The 19,828-nt window shown below is 36.8% G+C and overlaps 1 protein-coding gene across 1 annotated transcript; it reads left to right on the top strand.

The window, feature by feature from the left end:
* Positions 1-1,532: 1,532 nt before the first annotated feature.
* On the top strand, positions 1,533-15,836 carry AMTN (amelotin). The gene is made up of 9 exons (XM_032863036.1): positions 1,533-1,556; positions 1,660-1,728; positions 3,730-3,816; positions 5,564-5,629; positions 6,547-6,636; positions 10,496-10,531; positions 11,835-11,861; positions 14,782-15,046; positions 15,729-15,836. Exons 2-9 carry the CDS (start codon positions 1,675-1,677, stop codon positions 15,737-15,739), a joined length of 636 nt encoding a protein of 211 aa, XP_032718927.1. The 5' UTR covers positions 1,533-1,556; positions 1,660-1,674; the 3' UTR covers positions 15,740-15,836.
* Positions 15,837-19,828: the final 3,992 nt, after the last annotated feature.

Below are 19,828 nucleotides of genomic sequence, written 5' to 3'. Positions count from 1 at the left end.
ACAATTGAGCAATAATGAAGGAGCCCTATAAAATAATGTCTAATTAAGTGCCACCATGAGTAATAGAAACTAACAAAATGTTACAGAAAGTCAAAATTAGGTATCTCTCCAACCCCATCCCCTACTTTTACCCTTACTCCATTTTGTTCTAGTGATAGGAACCAATAACATCATCCCTCCATACCTGGACGCTTGGTCTGCCTAGATGCTCTGTTTGCCTTCTTAACGAATTTTTTCTTACCCTTCAAAACCCAGCTGAGGGTCACCTCCTTGTGAAACTTGTTCTGCTTTTCTGCCCCCACCAAAATTAACCATGCTCTCCTTCATACCTGCATATGCTCTTATCACTGTCACTTACCAAACTTGCTAGCCTTTGTTTCCCCACCTAGACAGTATTCCCATTCCCACCTGACAATAACAAAATATGATTGTGTCATGAAAGGAGTAGTTACAGAAAAGCTTTTTAAAATGCCTCATTATCTCAGACAATTTTCCACCGATAGACTTTCTGGACCTTTAAATAAGCCAAAGCTATGATGGCCTTCCACATGAAATCCTGGCATGACATAAATTCATCATTGATTTGTACTCAGAAGTTGTTGAATAGACCCAACCAAGTCCATTAAAAACATCATTAAAGAAATAGCAAATCTCCAAAACTCCTGGTGCAGCCTGGGGCCCTGAAAACCTATGGTGAGCGCTTAGTTGTTCTTTTGTTGTGAAACAGACTTCAGTGAGCATCTATGTTTTGCTCAAGTTTAAGTATCTTTTTCCTTGTTTAAAATAAAGCATACATTCAACATTTCTGGATGGCAATTCAGCCTTATCTATTGAAACTTAAAACAGATATCCTTTAATTCAGCACTTCTAGGAATAAAACCTACAGAAATACCCCCACATCTGTGAGACAAGTTTTATAACGATGTCCATTGTTCCACTTTTATCATTATAAAATACAATGAAAATGGATGAAATGTCCATCAAAAAGAAATGTTATATAATATAACAAAACCATTAAATAAACGAAATAAAACTGTATGTACTAACACATGAAGTTATCCATTATTTGTCAAATAAATAAAGTTGCAAAGCAATACATAACAGGCTTAATTTTTTAACTATGCACAAAGCTGAACATTCTGATGTCTGATTTGTATGCTCATAGAAACATGACAAAACAGGTACATCTGGGAAGTCATTTGGGAAAGAGGAGGTAAAAGAGGATTGTAATTTTTTTTTATTGTCTGCACTTTTCTTAATTGCACAAAGTATGTCTTCCTGAAATACCCTCTATTCAAATGGTAGACATTGGGTAATATGATGTCTGCAGCTAATAACTCACCTAATGAAGTGTTGGGAAATGAAAGAAACCAAATGATTTCACAGAAGCCAAGTCCTGATTGGCCTCTCAGTTGCCAGCCTCCTGGAATTGAGTTTAAATTCCCCTACAAACTTACAACTCATCCAAGGGTAAAATTATCCACCACAGACACTGGAGCAATCAACAGGACTTTGAATATCATCACACCTGTACATTTTGCCAAGTGGGGAGAAAGGTAACATTAATTGGTCTTATTTCAAATAGAATTTTTTAAAAAATGTCTTCTCTGAACAGGGGAAAAAATAGAGTGAAAGAGTGATACTATTTTGTTATTATAGGTATTCTTTTGAAACATGAAGACTATGATTCTGCTACTTTATCTTCTAGGGTCAACTCAGTCATTACCGGTAAGTGCGATATGTTTATTTTATTACCAAGCAGCCTCGGTAGCACCCTCTGCTTGTAGACCTAGCTTTCTCCCAGCACTCCATCAACACTGCTCTGTCCTGTGACCCATCCCCTCAGTTTTCTGTTTCTATTTTCCAACACGAAAAATGACAAATTAATAAGGTGTCAGTGCATATTTCAACATACTTAGATTTTTAAAAAGCACCCACTCTAATGTAATAGAATTTCAATTATTTTGGCAGAACAGTGGGGTAGAAACCAGGGGAAAAAAGAAATGTCTTACATTGTATCTACTTAAAGTGGATAATTATTTCATTCTCCAAAACGAAGATTTTCTTGGCAACCAATTATTTTCTCATGACAAAAGAGGTAAACTACATTTTATGACTTTCCTAATTGGAAGCATGAAACATGTAGACTTATAAAGCCTAAAAAGGTTACCAAATTGTGTGACTATATAAACCCTAAAAAACTGATCAAAGTGTACAAAAGTGAGGGGATATTACAAAGTGGCCAACTTTTTTCCTTAGAACATTGAAAAATGTTCACAAGTAACAGGTGTTTGAAAGAAAGGAGTACTAGTGTTTGAATACATCCTCCAATTGTCCTCCAATATTTTATAGACATAGATGTGGGTGGTTTGCATCTCTAAGCAGACTTCCCTTTGGCCACCTGAGATGATCTTTGACATACAGAAAAAATTAGAAGGAATTTTCTATGAAATAGAAGAACAAAAAGAGACCATTCTTAGTTGAACTCCCTTGACACATCTATAGTCATCCATACAATCAACAAATACTTAATGAAATCTCTATGTACCAGATACTGTGCTCGTGCTGAAAATACAATGATGAGCGGGGAAGAAAAAGACATGATCCTTCATGGTGTTTGCAAGGACTGTAGATACAAATAAAGACTTTTTTAAAGAAACATTAAATTATAAATTATAACTCTGATTAGTTCTATGAAGAGGAATAAGGTGATCTTATGCGGACAGGATAGAACCACTGTCCTTCTTATTTCACTCCAAATACACTTATGTCCTCCTTTAAAGACATTGTCTGCAAAAATTGATTTTAAAACAAAGTAAATTAGTAATTCTTTTGTAAAATGTGATTTCTCACTTCAAACAAATTTACTCAATGGTTCCTCTAAATAAGGTGTCGTTAGTGTATTTAAATTGCCATACAATTTGTGAAAACTCAAGAAAAATACAACTTTCCAGGTGCCCAGCCATCATTCAGGGTTGACTAAGGAGTGGTTTGCAGGTTAATGCAGACTGCTAATAGACAATGATGTGAGAGCAGCCAGAAAGTTAGTGGAGGAGGAGATGTGGGGTGTAACACTGACATGTCTACAAGATGTAGTAGTGATATTTATCCAATGAAAACTCGGGACACATGGACAAGGTATTTTTTATTATTTGTAAATGAATTTATTCAATTATCATGAAGGCATAAAAAATGAATCAATGATGATTAGATAGCTAATATCGATGTCAAGGACAATTTCACCCCTAGAATTCAGTTATTCTTAATACACTAAGAAAATACCCCGGCCAGGAAGGAGATTGAATTTCCATTACCAGAAATGACTTGTCAGGCACAAGGCAGAACTAGGAAGGTAAGTTATGGCAGCGTACCTTCAGGCATGGGGGAAAAGCAAAGGTTTACAGAGCTAAGGTGCAGCTGATGTATTTCATGTCCTGAAAAAGGAGGGAGGCAGTTACAGAAAAGAGAAAGAAGCCTAGGAACTACTATCTGAGGTCCATGTGCCCAACCCCACCCTACATATTTCCCTACACTACCCTCTGCTCTGGCATTTTTCCACTCTACAATTCATCTCCTGCCATACACGAAACATCCCAGGCAGTTAAATTCAGAAACACACAAAGCCTAAAGGCAGACATTTCTGCATTTGGGACATCTTGTTACATCTGGAGATAAATGGATACAAAACCTCAGACCCATCACTGCCTGATCTAATATTTGTTATTACAGACGCAGCTCAACCCTGTTTTGGGACTTCCTCCAACAAAACCGGCTCCACATCAGGCAACACTACTAAACCAGCAGCAGCCAAATCAGGTGAGAGTCCTACCGTGGGGAACATTTGCAGACCAACAAAGGAAACATGGTAAGAATAGTGAATTTAAAATCAAGATTTACACACAGTCTCATGGTTGAACAAGAGAAAAAGACTTTCTCTTGGTAACAACAACAACCAAAAAGAACCAACACATTTTTTGAAAATTTTGAGCAGAAAAAGCAAATCATCTTCATTCTTTTTCTTTTTGTCTCAATAATAATTTGGCTTAGCAACCAACAGTAAAACCTGAAAAGCAAGAGCGACACCTAATGACAAAGCTTGGTCATCAAAGCCCTTGCAATACTGTGACATAATCGTATGTGGTCTGTCTGCCAGAGCTGGCAGGGACTAAGGTAGCTCTATAAAACTAACTGGATTTCCTTGTAGTTTTCTTAAATTCCATTGTTACCAATGAGCTAATGTTGTAAAATTTGTTTATGTAAAAACTTTTGTAAACTGTATTGTCTCTTGGCTACCCCCTTCTTACAACTCCAACAACTGCTCTGCTCTAAAGGATCCCTCCTTACCTACATCTAGACTTTATGAAATAGTACAACACCAAAGTCTAAGGTTCTCTTTTTAGTTTGTGGACATTAGGGAGCACTCAAGACAGGACCCCGTCTCATTCCTTAAGGAATCTGACTGAAGCTTATACAATTTGAAGATGCGGTTTAAGAAAGGGAAGACAGAATTAGATATGTAAAATTAAGTACTGAAGTATATAATTTGTCTTTATTTCATTTTATTTTAAATCAGTTGGTTAACATTTAATGCATTATTAGTTTCAGAGGTAGAATTTAGTGATTCATCAGTTGCATATAACACCCAGTACTTACACCAAGTGCCGTCCTTTACGCCCATCACCCAAATACCCCATCCTCCCACCCACCTCCCCTCCAGTAACCCTCAGTTTGATTTTTAAAGTTAAGAGTCTCCCTCTCTGATTTCATCTTATTTTATTTTTCCCTCCCTTTCCCTGTGTTCATCTGTTTTGTTTTTTAAATTACACATAGGAGTGAAGCTATATGGTCTCTGTCTTTCTCTCATTTCATTTAACATAATATCTTCTAATTCCCTACATATTGTTACAAATGGTAAGATTTCAATTTTTGATGGCTGAGTAGTATTCATATATATATTATTTTATATATATATATATATATATATATATATATATATATATATTTGATGGACATCTCTTTCCATAGTTTGGCTATCGTGGACATTGTTGCTGTAAACATTCAGATGCACATACCCCATCGAATGACTATGTTTATATCTTTTGGGTAAATACCCAGTAGTGCAATTGCTGGGTCGTAGGGTCACTCTATTTTCAACTTTTTGAGGAACCTCCATATTGTTTTCCAGGGTGGCTGTACCATTTGCATTCCCACCAACAGTGTAAGAAAAGTTCCCATTTCTCCACATCCTCACCAACATCTTTTGTTTCTAACTTGTTATTTTTAGCTCTTCTGCAGGTGTGAGGTGGTATCTCATTGTGAATAATTACTATGAGATAAGAAATAAGAGCCAATTACACATTTTTAAACTCAACACATTGCTAGGGTGCCACTGGGGGCCACAGAAGGGGAGGCAAAGCTGGTGAGAGGCCCCAAAACTTTACTTCCATTTACCTTCATCCTAAATCCACCTGTATTGGGAGTATAGACACAAGGATATCTGCCACTGACAGCATGGTGGAAACAGACAAGCTCTGGTCTCACATCAATTTCAATGCCCCTACAGGTACTCCCCTCTTTAAGTCTGATACCACTGACGCAGATGTTCACACTAGGGTCAGATCTGCAGCTGGTAAGTACTCTTTTATATCATTTTAATATCCACTGTTAAATACAATACCTAATTTGAGTGTATCCACAAATACACACACACACACACACACACACACACACACACTATTATTGTAGATAAGTTGAAAGAGAACACAGAAAAGTCAGAGCATGGGGTGCTATTCAGTACATCATAAAAAGTTTTTCTTAGCAGAAGGGCTTCTAAGGGAATGAATCGAATTCTCATGTCTTTAACTGCTTTAGTTCTTCTTACCTCTTCTTCTGGCTCCTCTGCACATTCTTCCAACATATTTTCCTCACTGTCCCTAAAATGTCCACACACCCACACAAAACCTATGACCACTATCATCACCCCAACAAGAATAAACTCAAAGGGGTAAGAAAGATCTTCATTCTTCTCGTGGACTATCTGTATAATTTACTCTATTTGCGAGAAGAAACATAATAAATACCTTTCCTGGTTAAGGTGGTGAGATTTATGCATAATACTAGACTGTACTCAGGCTAGATATTTCATTGTGACCCTCACCATTTTTATGGGGAGGCCTATGAAAACATTAATTTCTTTATAAGAAAGCTATCAGAAAATCTCAGGAACCATAGTTATTATAGCCAAAAGTGGAAAGTGAGAATAAAATCATTCAAGTAATCCTCAAGAGAATGGGTTCATATGGGAAATGTTAGTCCTGGATCTTATGGTCATACTAGTAGACTAAATAAGTCCCTGAACTTCATCTCCACACCTAATTCCTAGTGCAGTAGTATATCACATACTATTTTTGGGTGTGCGTAGTAAATGTATATATTTGCATAGCAAATTCTCCCTTTAAGCGTATTTTACGTTTAATAAATACATTTTAGTTTCTCGAATGTTCAACATGGAACAACACAATGACGATCTTGTTCTTTGCCCAACAGCTAAATCCTGCTGCAGAGATGCCACCTGGTACCCAGACCCTCCCCCTGAGCCTGGGGGTACTGAACACACAACAGCAGCTGCAATCCCAAGTAAGTTCAAGACGGGAGTTCAGTTCAACACTGGGGAGCATTTTCTATCAGGTAGAAGCCTAAAAGGGAAGGAAAGAATTTGTTTAAGGTTTTAAAAGTCTTACACAGAGGGGCACCCAAATGGCTCCATGGGTTGAACATCAGACTCTTGTTTTCCGCTCAGGTCATGTTTTTGGGGTTCTGGGATGGACCCTTGCATCTGACTTCATGCTCAGAGGGGAGTCTGCTGGGGATCTCTCTCCCTTTCCCTCTGCTGCTCCCCCTTCTCTCTCTCTCTCTCTCTCTCAAATAAATAAATAAATCTTAGAAAAAGGTTTTGCCCAGAAATTTACAGAGGAATGTTCAACTGAACATAGAACATCTTTGGTAATTTGGTCCTTGATGAAAATTCACGGAGAAAACAGCCTGCCACCTCATAACCTCCCTAAAATACGTTTGTAACAGGTAACGGGAAAATGTGAGGTGCTGGGGAAAATTAAAAGGTAAAGAATATAAGGAGGGAAATCGAGAGGTAGCAGGAATCTTTTCTACCTTGCTGTTTTCTATAAAAGACTTTCTGGGTGGCCAGAATCATCCCAAAGAAAAAATTGAGAGATGGATAAAGTTTATTTCCAGCAATTCTAATCTCCTTTTCTATGCTCTCAATTCATGCCTCCTCTCAATTCCCCAACAAGTCTCTAGTTCCTTCTCCCCTCCCATCATCACTTGCTTTCCGGAAAAACCCTGAAAAACCCTCTCTCATTAGGATTTAAATGAAATGCATATAGCATCACTCCTATCATAAGTGTTGCATCTTAACTACAGACAAAGCCCAAGTTTCAGCATCTTGAAGCTTCTCTAACTAGCTTAATGACTTGGAGAAAAACACAATGATCTCTTTGCAGCTAGACTAAGTTGTTTATAGATCACTTATTCTATGCATGAACTCAGCCCCCATCATTCCCACAGAATGGTCTAATTTTTTTAGAAGCTATTTATGTATTACATGTATTGTGTGTTAATTATAGAAAATTAGAATGTAGAAAAGCAAAAAGAAAAATAAAATTCACCCATAACCCTACCAACCAGCACTTAACATGGTCAGCATTCTAGGGTATGTCCTTGCAGTCCTTTTTCTACACATGTAAGTATATTTTTTAAAGGAAATATGTTCTTACTATGTCTAATGTCCTATAATCTATTTTTTTCACTTAATGTATTTTGAATGGTCTTTGTCCTTTGAAAATTCACTTACAAAATTGTTTTTATTGATTGCTTAGTATTCCATCATATTGCAAAAATTGGGATTTTTTTCATCAAAACTTTTGCTTCTGTAAATAATATTACAGTGCACATCCTTTAAATAAGTCTTTGAGCATATCAATGATTATTTCCTTAGGACCAGTTCTTAGAAACAGTATTTGTGGGTCCAAAGACATACAAAATTATAAGACTTTTAAAATACATTTCAAAATTATGAAACATGAATACAGCAATGAACGAATATATTCTTACCATCCTCCTACCACAAAGGACACCTCCAGGTCTTAATAAGAGTAAGCTTGCATTAATTAGTAATTATAATCAAAGCTGAGTTTAATTGACAAAACAATTTGAAGCTGTTCAATTTAAATTCTATATCATATGTAACTAATGCTTTCCTCTGTGCTTTCATTTGTCCAAAATAACAACACAAGACACTCTCCACTTTTTCATTTATTTCATAGTTGTGAAATTCTGTGACATAACTAATTCTTACATTTTTTTAAAAATATTGAGATGTATACTTACATGTCTATCAACCAGTGCTTATTTCTTACAGATATATTAGAGCCTTCACTCCAAGTATTTTTTGCTTATTTAGATCTTAATAATAACAGTGATCCTCTAAAAAAAGACTAGAGATACAGGCAAATAAAATGAGTCTCTTTAACACATGATCCTGAATAATCCACATGCTACCTCCCCAGCTTCAGCTTCAACTGTTGCCCTGCTCTAACCTTGAAGCCCAATTTAGTACATTTCATATTCACCGAAGTCTATCCACTGGCCGGGTGTCTGGGTGGCCCAGTGGGTTAAGCATCTGTCCTCGGCTCAGGTCATGATCCCAGAGTCCTGGGTTCCCTACTTCGAGCTCCCTGCTCATTGAGGAGTCTGCTTCTCCCTCAACCTCTCATCCCATTCGTGCTTGCTCTCTCTCACTCTCCCTCACTCTCAAATAAATAGATAAAAATCTTAAAAAAAAAAAAAAAAAAAAAGAATATCCACTGGAGGCCAAGGCATTAGTAGGCACTGCAGATGTCACTGAGGTCGAGCAGAGAGAGTCTGGTGTTAGTGTGCACTAATGTAAATCAGTCCCCATTCTCAGTAGGGATTCTTCAGTCTCTCCAGCATATGCCAACACCTCCTTGGCCTCCCGTGCAGGCCCAGCCCTCCAGTCCTGTGTCTCCCTATGCAGAGTGGCCTACATCCTTGTCAGAAACCTGGGCACCCGTCCATAGCTCTCACTTATCAAAGCAAGGCCAGTGTGGTTAAGGGTAAACTCTAGAACCGCAAAACTCTGGTCAAATCCAGCTCTCTAGTTACTGTGTGTGGTCAAATGACATCACCACTCCGTGGCTCATTTTCCTCATGATTTAAAATAGTGATTAAAGTAGAACCTACCTCTAGGGTTGTTCCAAGGATTAAATGAGCAAATAAACATAAAACACTTAAAACAGTACCTACCACATGGTAAACACTCAGTGTTAGCTATTTTTACTTCAAACAATATCTCTACCAAAAGCTAATAAAAAATTTTTCTCCTTTTTGTTGTGTCAGTGAACAAATAAATTATCTTTTATTCCACTTTTTATTGACACATTTGTGGTTTCCTATTTGTATCTTTTTGTTCCTTTGAAATGGGCTTTAAAGAACAAATCTCAATTATGGTTTTTTTCCAAATCCTCCATGCCCCTTCCCTTCACCCGACTTTCCGGTCACCATTCTAAAGACTGGTTGGCTTTTTTTTATTGTCAGTAGCCAAGGATCTGACGGACAGTAAGGCTTTGTCTTAAATGTGTATACTTAAATGTACGTACCTTTTGGCATTCTGGGTATTACTGAACAAACTGTCTTGGGAAATAACAAAACTAAGAGTCTGTTTCTTAAGACTTTCACATCTTTTGCATTGGTTAGTGTTAGAATTCCCATTTAGATGACTTTCATGGCACTAGGAGAATGTCTATAGAAATAAAAATAAACTTTAAAACACTAGTTCACTTGGACAAACTCTAGGTTAGTTCTTCGAGGACTACAGCATGCCAACACCTCACCCAAACCTTTTCAACTAAAACTTCATAACATTTAAGTGGTTCTCAGTGACCAGTAAAGTATTTCTCATTTAGTTCTAAGAACACTGCCAGTATCAAGATGATAGACTATCATCCATAATTTTCCACCAGTTCTCTATTTTAGCAGCAAAATATCCAAGTAATCATTATGAAACTAAACATATATGCTTTGATAAATCTTTGTATTTCAAAAATCCATTTTTAACATGTCTTCTACTGTCATTATTACTTGTAATAACTTTCAGTTTGGAGATAGCTTGAGACCAAAATTATTTTTTGCCCGTCCAATTCTGTAACTTCTACCTCCTGAATGTGTTTCCGTGTACTAGTTTTAAATCTCTCTGGGTCTAAACCTGCTTTTTACAAATTGGTTGAGTTCCAATTCCCAAGCAACCCTGTGGGTTTCTATCTATGACTATAGCTGATACATTGGTAACAAATACTTCTTCAGTGAATATCGTATGCTTTTAAGAAAATCTCAGTATCTGTGTCATCTGCTAGAACTTACCTTTGGATATATTTTAATTGAATTTTTCACTCTTTTTCAGATGTTACCAGTTATTGTAGCACACGTTGGAGCCCATGTAAGATTATTTTGTGATATGATTTTTATTTTAAATCATCTTAGTTTGAAATATGTCATCCTCCCTCAATTTACCAGATAATTGCCAAGTTTTCTATTTACTTTGCACTGTGTGAACTGATAATAATGAGCTAGCCCTTACTGAACATTTACTAAGCACCAGGCACTATTGTAGGTATTTTATTATTTGTTACATATTATCTCTTTATTCAAAACAACTTTTGAAGATAATATTTTTTGAAGATAATATTTTTATTTCTAATTTGAAGGTGAGTAGTTGGAGATACAGTTATTCAGTTACAATCACAGTTAGTAAATGTCATGGGTAAACCAGTCAGTCCTTCAAAGCATACAGATAATAAAAAAATAAGTTAATGGGACTGATCTAATGATTGATGATTTGGGGAATTTATTTTTTAATCTCAAATCTATTTATTAACTATGTATCTTTTCCCTAAAAATGATACAAACATTTTCCTCTCTCCCTATTTGCTTTTATGAAAGGCAATACTTGAGATCATTGACAAAGTTACCAAGGGTCAAGATCATATATGACCTGCATGGGATGGTAGCTTTTACTTCTGAAAGCAGAGTCAGATATAAAGTTCTTATCAATTCTTAATTCCACAGCTGGAAACACATCTCAGTGAAATAATCTGAAATACAGCAAAGGTCTACATATGAATACATCTCTCAAAATAATATCTGTGGTAGAGAAAAAAAATTGGGTGCCACTTAAATTTAAACAAAAGGAAAGTGATTGAGCAGATGGTGCAAAAGTAAAAGCAAATATTTTGAGAACATTCAAATAGTACATTTATTTGAATTCATCATTACTAAGGTTAAATGATTGTGGGTATATTATTAAAAGAAAAAGTAAGACCCAAATTATATGACTTTATAAGTTATATAAATAGCTTCCATTATGTAAAAAAGAAATGTGTGAAAAACATCTGGAGGAAAATCCATCAAACTCTGTATGATGGGATGGTATTTTTTTCTTTGTTGCCTTCTGCATTTTCCAAGTTTCTTCCAATATGCATGTATTACTTAACAATAGAAAAGTATATAACTTTTAAAATGCAGAAGATTTCACATCACTCAGATATTAGGTATTAGTCCAATATCATATGCTGACTTGAATTATGGGAAACAATCATAAAGGCAATTAAAAATTTTTTTTAAATTTAAAATGTCTCTTTACAAATTTTACAAGTGTTTTAAGCTTTTAAATTATGTTATACATATCTTGCTTCAAAAAGGTTAAAATTTGTCTAATAACTTGTGTATTATTTTTCTTTTAGGGTGCTATCATAAGCTCAGAAGAATTGGTAAAAAGAAAATTAATTACTGGCATTTCAAATTCTTCTCACTGCAATCACAGTCTTGCTTTCTGTCCCCACACAGTCTCTTTTGACCACAACCCCTAAACCTGATGCCTGCTATAAACTGAACTTTTTTATAGATCTTTGCATTAAGATACCTTTGTCTAGTTGAGGATTTCACTCTCCTTCTACAACTACTTTTCCGTTAATTTGACTTAGCTTTTTTTTTCTATATATTGATATTAGATTCAGTTCTATCCAGAAATTCAATGCATATTTTTAACTTTATATGATTAAAATCTAGGATTATAAATTATTTAAAAGCATACGATGTAGAATAATATATATATTGGTATTTATTGCAGGAAAGATTAATTTTCTTGGCTTAATTTTTTTTATTTTTATAGGAAAATATGTTCTTTTGTTAGCAACCCATAGTGACAGATGAGCTTTTCCTGCACACATGAATAACTAGAGGGCTGAACTAAATAGTAAGACTCATCTTACCATTATCAGACACTTCTATACATTTTCCCATAAGTCATTTTTAGGAAAAAAATGACTTGAATTACTGTGGTACCTTAACATGACACTGAAGTTAAGTCAAGGTAATATCTGGGAAGACAGGTTTGTTTTTAAATCTTTCTATTGTGAAAAAGGTAGAGATTTGCTAGATTGTTCACAAAATCAAGCAATGGGATTGTTTTGCAACAATGGTACATGAATGCCCACATCTACCACTTATTTAGCCAATTTTGTGTAATAGGCACCTTGGTAGATCTTTTACATACATTGCCTTTAATCCTCACCAAATTACAAACTACAGATTTTTTTTTTTAAGTAAACTATGCCCAACGTTGGGCTTGAACTCATGACTTCAAGATCAAGAGTTGCATGCTCTACAGTCTGAATCTGCCAGACACCCCACAAAGCACAGATTTTTAACCCAGCTTTATAGATAATAAAACTGAGGCTCAGAGAACTTAGGCTACTTAGGTCCCAAGGTCAAGAAATAGTAGATTCAGATCAAAAGTCATTTTTCTATCTGCTGTACCAGTGGTTCTCAAACTTTTTTTTTCAATTTTATTTTATTTTTTCAGTTTTCCAAGATTCATTGATTATGCACCACACCCAGTGTTCCATGCAATACGTGCCCTCCTTAATAACCATCAAACTTTTTTTAAGTAAAACCCACAGTAACAGTTATTTTTCATGCAGCTAACATACACACACACACACACACACACACACACACACACACACTTCCTGAAATAGTATTTACCCTTACCACATAGAATACACTCAGTAATTTATAGTCTATTCTTTATGTCTTATTTTTTAATGATGGGCATTACCACCTTCTTTATTTCAAATCTATAAATGCCATGACCCCCTGCTTGAAAACATCTATATTCCACTCCTGTCTCTCTCTGGCATAAGTTTAATTCTAGCTATAGAACCTGGTAAATCTAAGACAGTGTTTCCCAAACTTTAGTCTTGGACCACCAAATCGAGACAACTTGGGGTACTGATAAAAAATGCAGATATCTGGGGTACCTGGGTGGCTCAGTGGGTTTAAGCCTCTGCCTTCGGATCAGGTCATGATCTCAGGGTCCTGGGATCGAGGCCAGCATAGGGCTCTCTGCTTAGCGGGGAGCCTGCTTCCCCCTCTCTCTCTGCCTGCCTCTCTGCCTGCTTGTGATCTCTCCCTGTCAAATAAATAAATAAAATCTTAAAAAAAAATGCAGATTTCTGGATCCTGCCCTAGATCAGCTCAATCAGAATCTCTCTAGCAGTGAAGCCTGGGAATTACCTTTTAAACAAACGTTTCAAGCAGTTCTTTTTAAAAAAAAAAAAAAAAAGATTTTATTTATTTATTTTAGAGAGAGACAGTGAGAGAGAGCATGAGCAAGAAGGTCAGAGGGAGAAGCAGACTCCCCATGGAGCTGGGAGCCCGATGCGGGACTTGATCCCAGGACTCCGGGATCATGACCTGAGCCGAAGGCAGTTGTCCAACCAACTGAGCCGCCCAGGCGTCCCATCAGGCAGTTCTTATACAAAGTAACAGGAACCATGCCCAAGGAAACTGAACTGTATCTTAACTGGGAGATCTCAACCCTTTTTATTCTATTCTGTTCTATTCTTTTTATTTTATTTTCAGTTCTAATGAGAACTGAGGGGTTTCAGAGAACAAGTCCCTGCCTGAACTTTTTCCAAATCCAGTTTACACTAAATTATTTCTTCTTAAGAGGAACTTCTCATGGTAATTTATTCCAGGAAAAAAAAAATAAATGTAGGCAGCAACAACATTTATTTCTAGTATGCAAATCATTGACAGACCTACACAGAGCAGTTCACTGAGTAACCTCAAGGAATATACAAGTTGCTGAATTGATAAGAGAATTATTTCTGCCTGAATATTCCAATGCCTTCAAAAAATAAATCAAAAGAAACTTGAAGAGACGCAAATCATAGGATGAGGGTTGATTGACTAATTAATTTTCTATTAATTTTTAGTTTTTTAAATTACTTTTAAAAATTCTGGGCAAAAGAGAGACTATAATTTGGGTCAATAGCAGAGAGATAACCCAGCATAAGTGTATGGATTTCCTGCCCTCATTCTACCTCCAAATACACCCAAGATGAACAAATTATTCATTATTCCTTCTCCCATGATTGTGACTTCCTTTCTGAGAGAAATAAAATACAGCATCGAATTGTAGTCATGAAACCAGCATCAGCTTGCTCAGGAGAGAGAGGAATTTCTTCTGAAAAATGCCCAATCTTTATTATTTTTCTCTAACTCTATCCTTTCCATCCTACCATTCCTGTCCCAACTTGCTGCCCTCAAAGAAGAAAAAGCTAGTTGACCAGCATTAAAATGTGTCCTTTTGACTTTGTTTGCCTTTCCTTTTTCTCCTTCCAGCCGGTGGCCCCACAAATCTTCACAGGACTCCTTTTTCAGCCACTGTTCCCGGGATCCAGCCTGCCTACCAGTCCAGCTAATCCAGAGGCCCAGAATGGAATCCTTCCTGCAGGGCAAGCCGGAGTGAATCCTGCCGTCCAGGGAATTCCAGAGGGCTTTTCCACAACTCCCAGTGACATAGACGATGACTTTGGAGTGACCGCCCCTGCAGGCATCCAAAAGGGCATGCACACCACCCAGGAAACCACCACTGGGTCTCCAAATGGTAAATTCTCTGAGCCAGGAAAATGCCTCAGGAAGGTCACCCGCAGCGTGGAAACAGCTCCTTGTCTTGCCTTGCCCAATGCAGATCCTAATAAAATCAAGGATTCCTTTTACTTAACACTCACAATCGATTCCTGCAATGTGAGGGAATATTTTTACTGGGCCACCAATCCTACTGTATCAACCCAGAAAGGAGACACTTAATTGCTGGCATAAGATATTTTCTATCTTACGTTGGATGGAGACGTCTTTGAAAACAGACTGTGCTCTCCTTTCCTCATCGTCTTCTGACCCCCAAACGTATGCAGGCCCACAGCAGAGACAGTTAATCAATCATTATATTCTTGTCCACTCACTGATCATGGATCAGCCTAAATCTTCTTAACATACTGTTGCAAGCAGCCACTAGTCATAGATGGGAGTTAGCACAGTAGGGGAACACATGTGCCATTCTCCTGAGATGGGACTTAAGAAATGTTGCAAAACTAAGCTCTTTAAGCACCAAGAAGCAAAGATAATCATTTAACATGCAGGGATGTCTAGAATCAATGTCCTTGGAAATAACAAAAGAATGATTTGATGTTGATACTCTTGCTCTTAGGAAAGAAATTTGATCTCAAGTAAAAATGTTTAAATCCAATATACCCTTACCTACTTTTAAAAAATGTTTTATCTTCTTCCAGGAATTCAGTAAGCTGTTTCAAGTTTTTTCAACTAAGCCTCCTCACATGTGGTGATACATGAGAATCTTCCTCACTGATCATGTCATGGAGACACACTAGAGAGTATCAGAAGAAACTCTTAGTTTACCTAACATTCTTGAAATTTCAGAAAACATACTCTTAATTAATGACTTCTGAAAAAAATAATTAAATGGATAAATTTGCCTTTGAAATGTAACATTATGCCACCTTGGATCTGGAAGATAGACATATTAAACATATTTTGAAACTGACCCTTTCTCTTCTTTGGGGATAGAATGGCAGACCCTTGCAGAAACTACATTCCCCAAGGACACTTAGATCCTGCTGCAGGTGGAGGACTTTCTCTGGAGCAGGGAGCAAGGCAGTCATGGAGTGGATATCCAGCAATGTAAGGATAATTTCTGATTTCTTCAAAACCAACAAATTACCCACTCTTTCCCATAAGCTTTAATTATCTATAAGCACATCTAAAACGGGAAGTGGAAACAAAGAATTATAAATCATACAGCCTGGCCTCAGGTTGCCTATATACAGAATTAGTGATTTGGGCATGTAATGCTTAATTTGGGTATATCTAAAACTGAGAAATGACATGAAATAAACACCAAAGGTGATTCTTTTGCTCCACATATCTAAAAAGTAGAATTTAATCCTATTTAAGTTTATCATTCAGAGTGGGAGGGAGTGGAAGGGATTGACACAACTCCAGTAGAACTCTCACCAAGGAAAGACATGGATAGGTTTAGCAACATTCCTCACTATGGGGCACCTGGGTGGCTCAGTGGGTTGGGGCCTCTGCCTTCAGCTCGGGGTATGGTTCCAGGGTCCTGGGATCGAGCCCTGCACTGGGCTCTCTGCTCAGCAGGGAGCCTGCTTCCTCCTCCCTCTCTGCCTGCCTCTCTGCCTACTTGAGATCTGTGTCTGTCAAATAAATAAAAAATAATCTTAAAAAAAAAAAAATTCCTTACTATATTTGAATCAGCCCTATCAGTATGGAACAAATCCAAATATACACCCACAAAATATATTCCATGTTAAGTTTTTCAGGTAAAGATTTCTTAAATTTTTAAATTTTTTATTTTTTATTAACATATAATGTATTGTTAGCCCCAAGGGTACAGGTCTGTGAATCACCGGTTTACACACTTCACAGCACTCACCATAGCACATACCTTCCCCAAGATCCATAACCCCACCACCCTCTCCCTACTTCCTTGCCCCCAGCAACCCTCAGTTTCTTTCATGAGATTAAGAGTCTCTTATGGTTTGTTTCCCTCCTTGGTCCCATCTTGTTTCATTTTTTCCTTCCCTACCGCCCAAACCCCACACATTGCCTCTCAAATTCTTCATATCAGGGAGATCATATGATAATTGTCTTTCAAAGAATCTATACTAAGAAAACTATAAAGTACTCGTGAAAGAAATTGAGGAAAACACAAAGAAAGGGAAAAATGTTCCATGCTCATGGATTGGAAGAACAAATACTGTGAAAATGCCTATGCTACCTAAAGTAATCTACATGTTTAATTCAATCCCAATCAAAAAACCATCAATTTTTCTCAAATAAATGGAACAAATAATCCTAAAATTTATATGGAACCAGAAAAGACCTCGAATAGCCCAAGGAAACTTGAGAAAGATTTTCTAGTGGTTAAACGTTTGTTAGCCACAGTGTTTCAGGTTTGCAGAATCTGAATGGCACATTCATGAATTGTCAAGATTTTCATGGCCAAATGAGAGTAAATCAGAATTCAATTTTCCAAAAATATTTTTCCATTAGTGTCATGTAATACTAATTCAAAGTGCTATCAAATGTTTTCCTAGGGGCGCCTGGGTGGCTCAGTCGATTAGGTATCTGCCTTCAGCTCAGGTCATGATCCCAGGGTCCTAGGATTGAGTCCTGACCCAAGCAGGGAGCCTGCTTCTCCCTGTTCCCCCCTTCCTGTGCTCACTCTCTGTCTCTCTGTCAAATAAATAAAATCTTTTTTAAAAATAAGATTTCCTAGATGACCCTTTATCAAAAAAAAGTTTCTCTGAGCCTCCTTTTTCTCATCTATAAAATGAGAACAAAAACTCCTTTTATAAATGTCCCATAGGTTAACACAATTATCGAAGTAGGTAGTGCCTTCAAGTGCTCTGCAAACTCTGCCCCACTATCGAAAGTCATTTTACTGACTTTCAGTAGCCTTCTAACCAACTGAAATTACCTGTCCCTCCAGCCCTACCCTTCATTCCTATACTTCCTCACTGAGCTTTAATTACTAGCTTAGGTGTATGATTACCAGCTAGACCATCTAGCCCAGGTGTCTTCCTGGAGCATGCTACTCCTGAGGGAACCTGAAGACTTTCCAAGAATTACAGGCAAACAGATGGTTTTGAGGGCACAATCTCCATTCTTAACCCCCATGAGTATACTTTCCAAAGACTGACCTTGTCCAAGAATGTCTCTTCTTCCTTCTCTCCTTATGTAGCCTCTTTTCCAACATCAAAAAAAAAAAAAAAAAAAAGCCTATGTCTCACCTACCATAGATCTTACTGTGGAAAATTAGCCATAGAAAATCTCCAAAACACAAAACAAATGAAGAATTTCAAATATCAGTGCTGGTGTTGAGAATGAAAATAACCTTTGGCAACTCAGTAGTTTCTCATTCTTAGCTTTCAACAAAATTAAATGAAGACCTAATGGAGTTATCGGGTAATTAATCATTGAGAACATTTTTGATAGTAGAAACTAAGAATGCAAAATTTAAAATGTTTAGTTATTCATTCATTTAAAGATATCAGTAATAAATAAATTACATTTTGATAGGAATAACACATTTTATATTAAAAATACTGTTTTATAAAATTCAATGAGAATGCTTAACTTAGTTAACAAAATTTAGTGAGAAAAAATGGGTTTATCTTTGAAATCTCCCTCATGTCTGACTTAATAGAAGATAGGATTCTCATATTTGCTTCTGCATTCAATCTGTACCTATCACAATATCACAAGCTGTTGGAAAATTCCACTATATACTCTTCAGAAATGAGAATGAGAAGGCAATATAAGATCTTTACATTATTAGAAGAGTAATCCACTGATACACCAAAATTATATCAGGGACCCCCAAGAATCCTCACCACACTTTAAGAATAATGTTGAGCAATGTCGCATCCATTTTTTAAAGACTTCTCCCGGGAAATATACTGAAAATACATGGTGATCGGTCACATGTGTGTGACTTCCAAAAGAAGCCTTCTTGTTCTTATTGTATTGCTTCAGTCTGTGCCCTACAAATTCATTATGATACAATCACTTTCATTCTATTCCCACCAAAAAAAAAAAGAAAAAAAAACCTATAGTAAATGTGTAAATGTATGCACTGTAATACAGAATATATTCCTGGCAGAACAGATCTTAACTCTAAACAAGAAACCGATGAAAACTGAAACATCCACTTGCAACTTTACTGTCTGATTGGTAGACTTTTCCACAGACCAGCTTCTGGCTTTAAATATTATATAGAGCTTTCTCCTCTCCAGTTACCACATACTTATGCTTCCAAGCACCACGAGACAAGTTCATATTTCAATACCAACTCTTGCCTTTCACTTTAGTGTCCCAACATTTGGGGGGGGTGCGGTGAGGAGTATTCCCAAGAGCCATTTCTGAAATGAAACAACCAGAGCAATTTCATTATTCACAAACCACATAAATATACCCTGCTAAACCTAATTTCAATGTGTCCCTAAATCAACCTATCTTAGGCAGATCCCAAAATTGCCTGTGATCACCCCGGTGCCATTTGACAGAAGGTAGAGTAAGACAAAAGGAAAACCAAGGTGGAGAGAGTCAGATGTTTTCATTGGTTGTGGTTAAAGCATCTTGCTATTTCAAGAGCTGCGAAATACAAGACCCTCTGAACACATTACTAGCATCTTCTTAGGGCCTTGGAAGGAACCCACACAAGTGAAGAGCACTAAACCTTAAACTTAAACTTCATTACCTCTATCAGAAATACATCTCTGCCTCCCCACTTCTACTCAGATCTAGACAAGCTCTTTGCCCTGTATTTTGTGTTATTTTTACATTAATC

This window comes from Lontra canadensis, unplaced genomic scaffold, assembly GCF_010015895.1.
Source record: "Lontra canadensis isolate GAN:19392208 unplaced genomic scaffold, GSC_riverotter_1.0 scaffold1, whole genome shotgun sequence".
NCBI classification, from domain to species: domain Eukaryota; kingdom Metazoa; phylum Chordata; class Mammalia; order Carnivora; family Mustelidae; genus Lontra; species Lontra canadensis.
The sequence above is the reverse complement of the archived record's forward strand: the minus strand, read 5'-3'. Positions and strand labels throughout refer to the sequence as shown.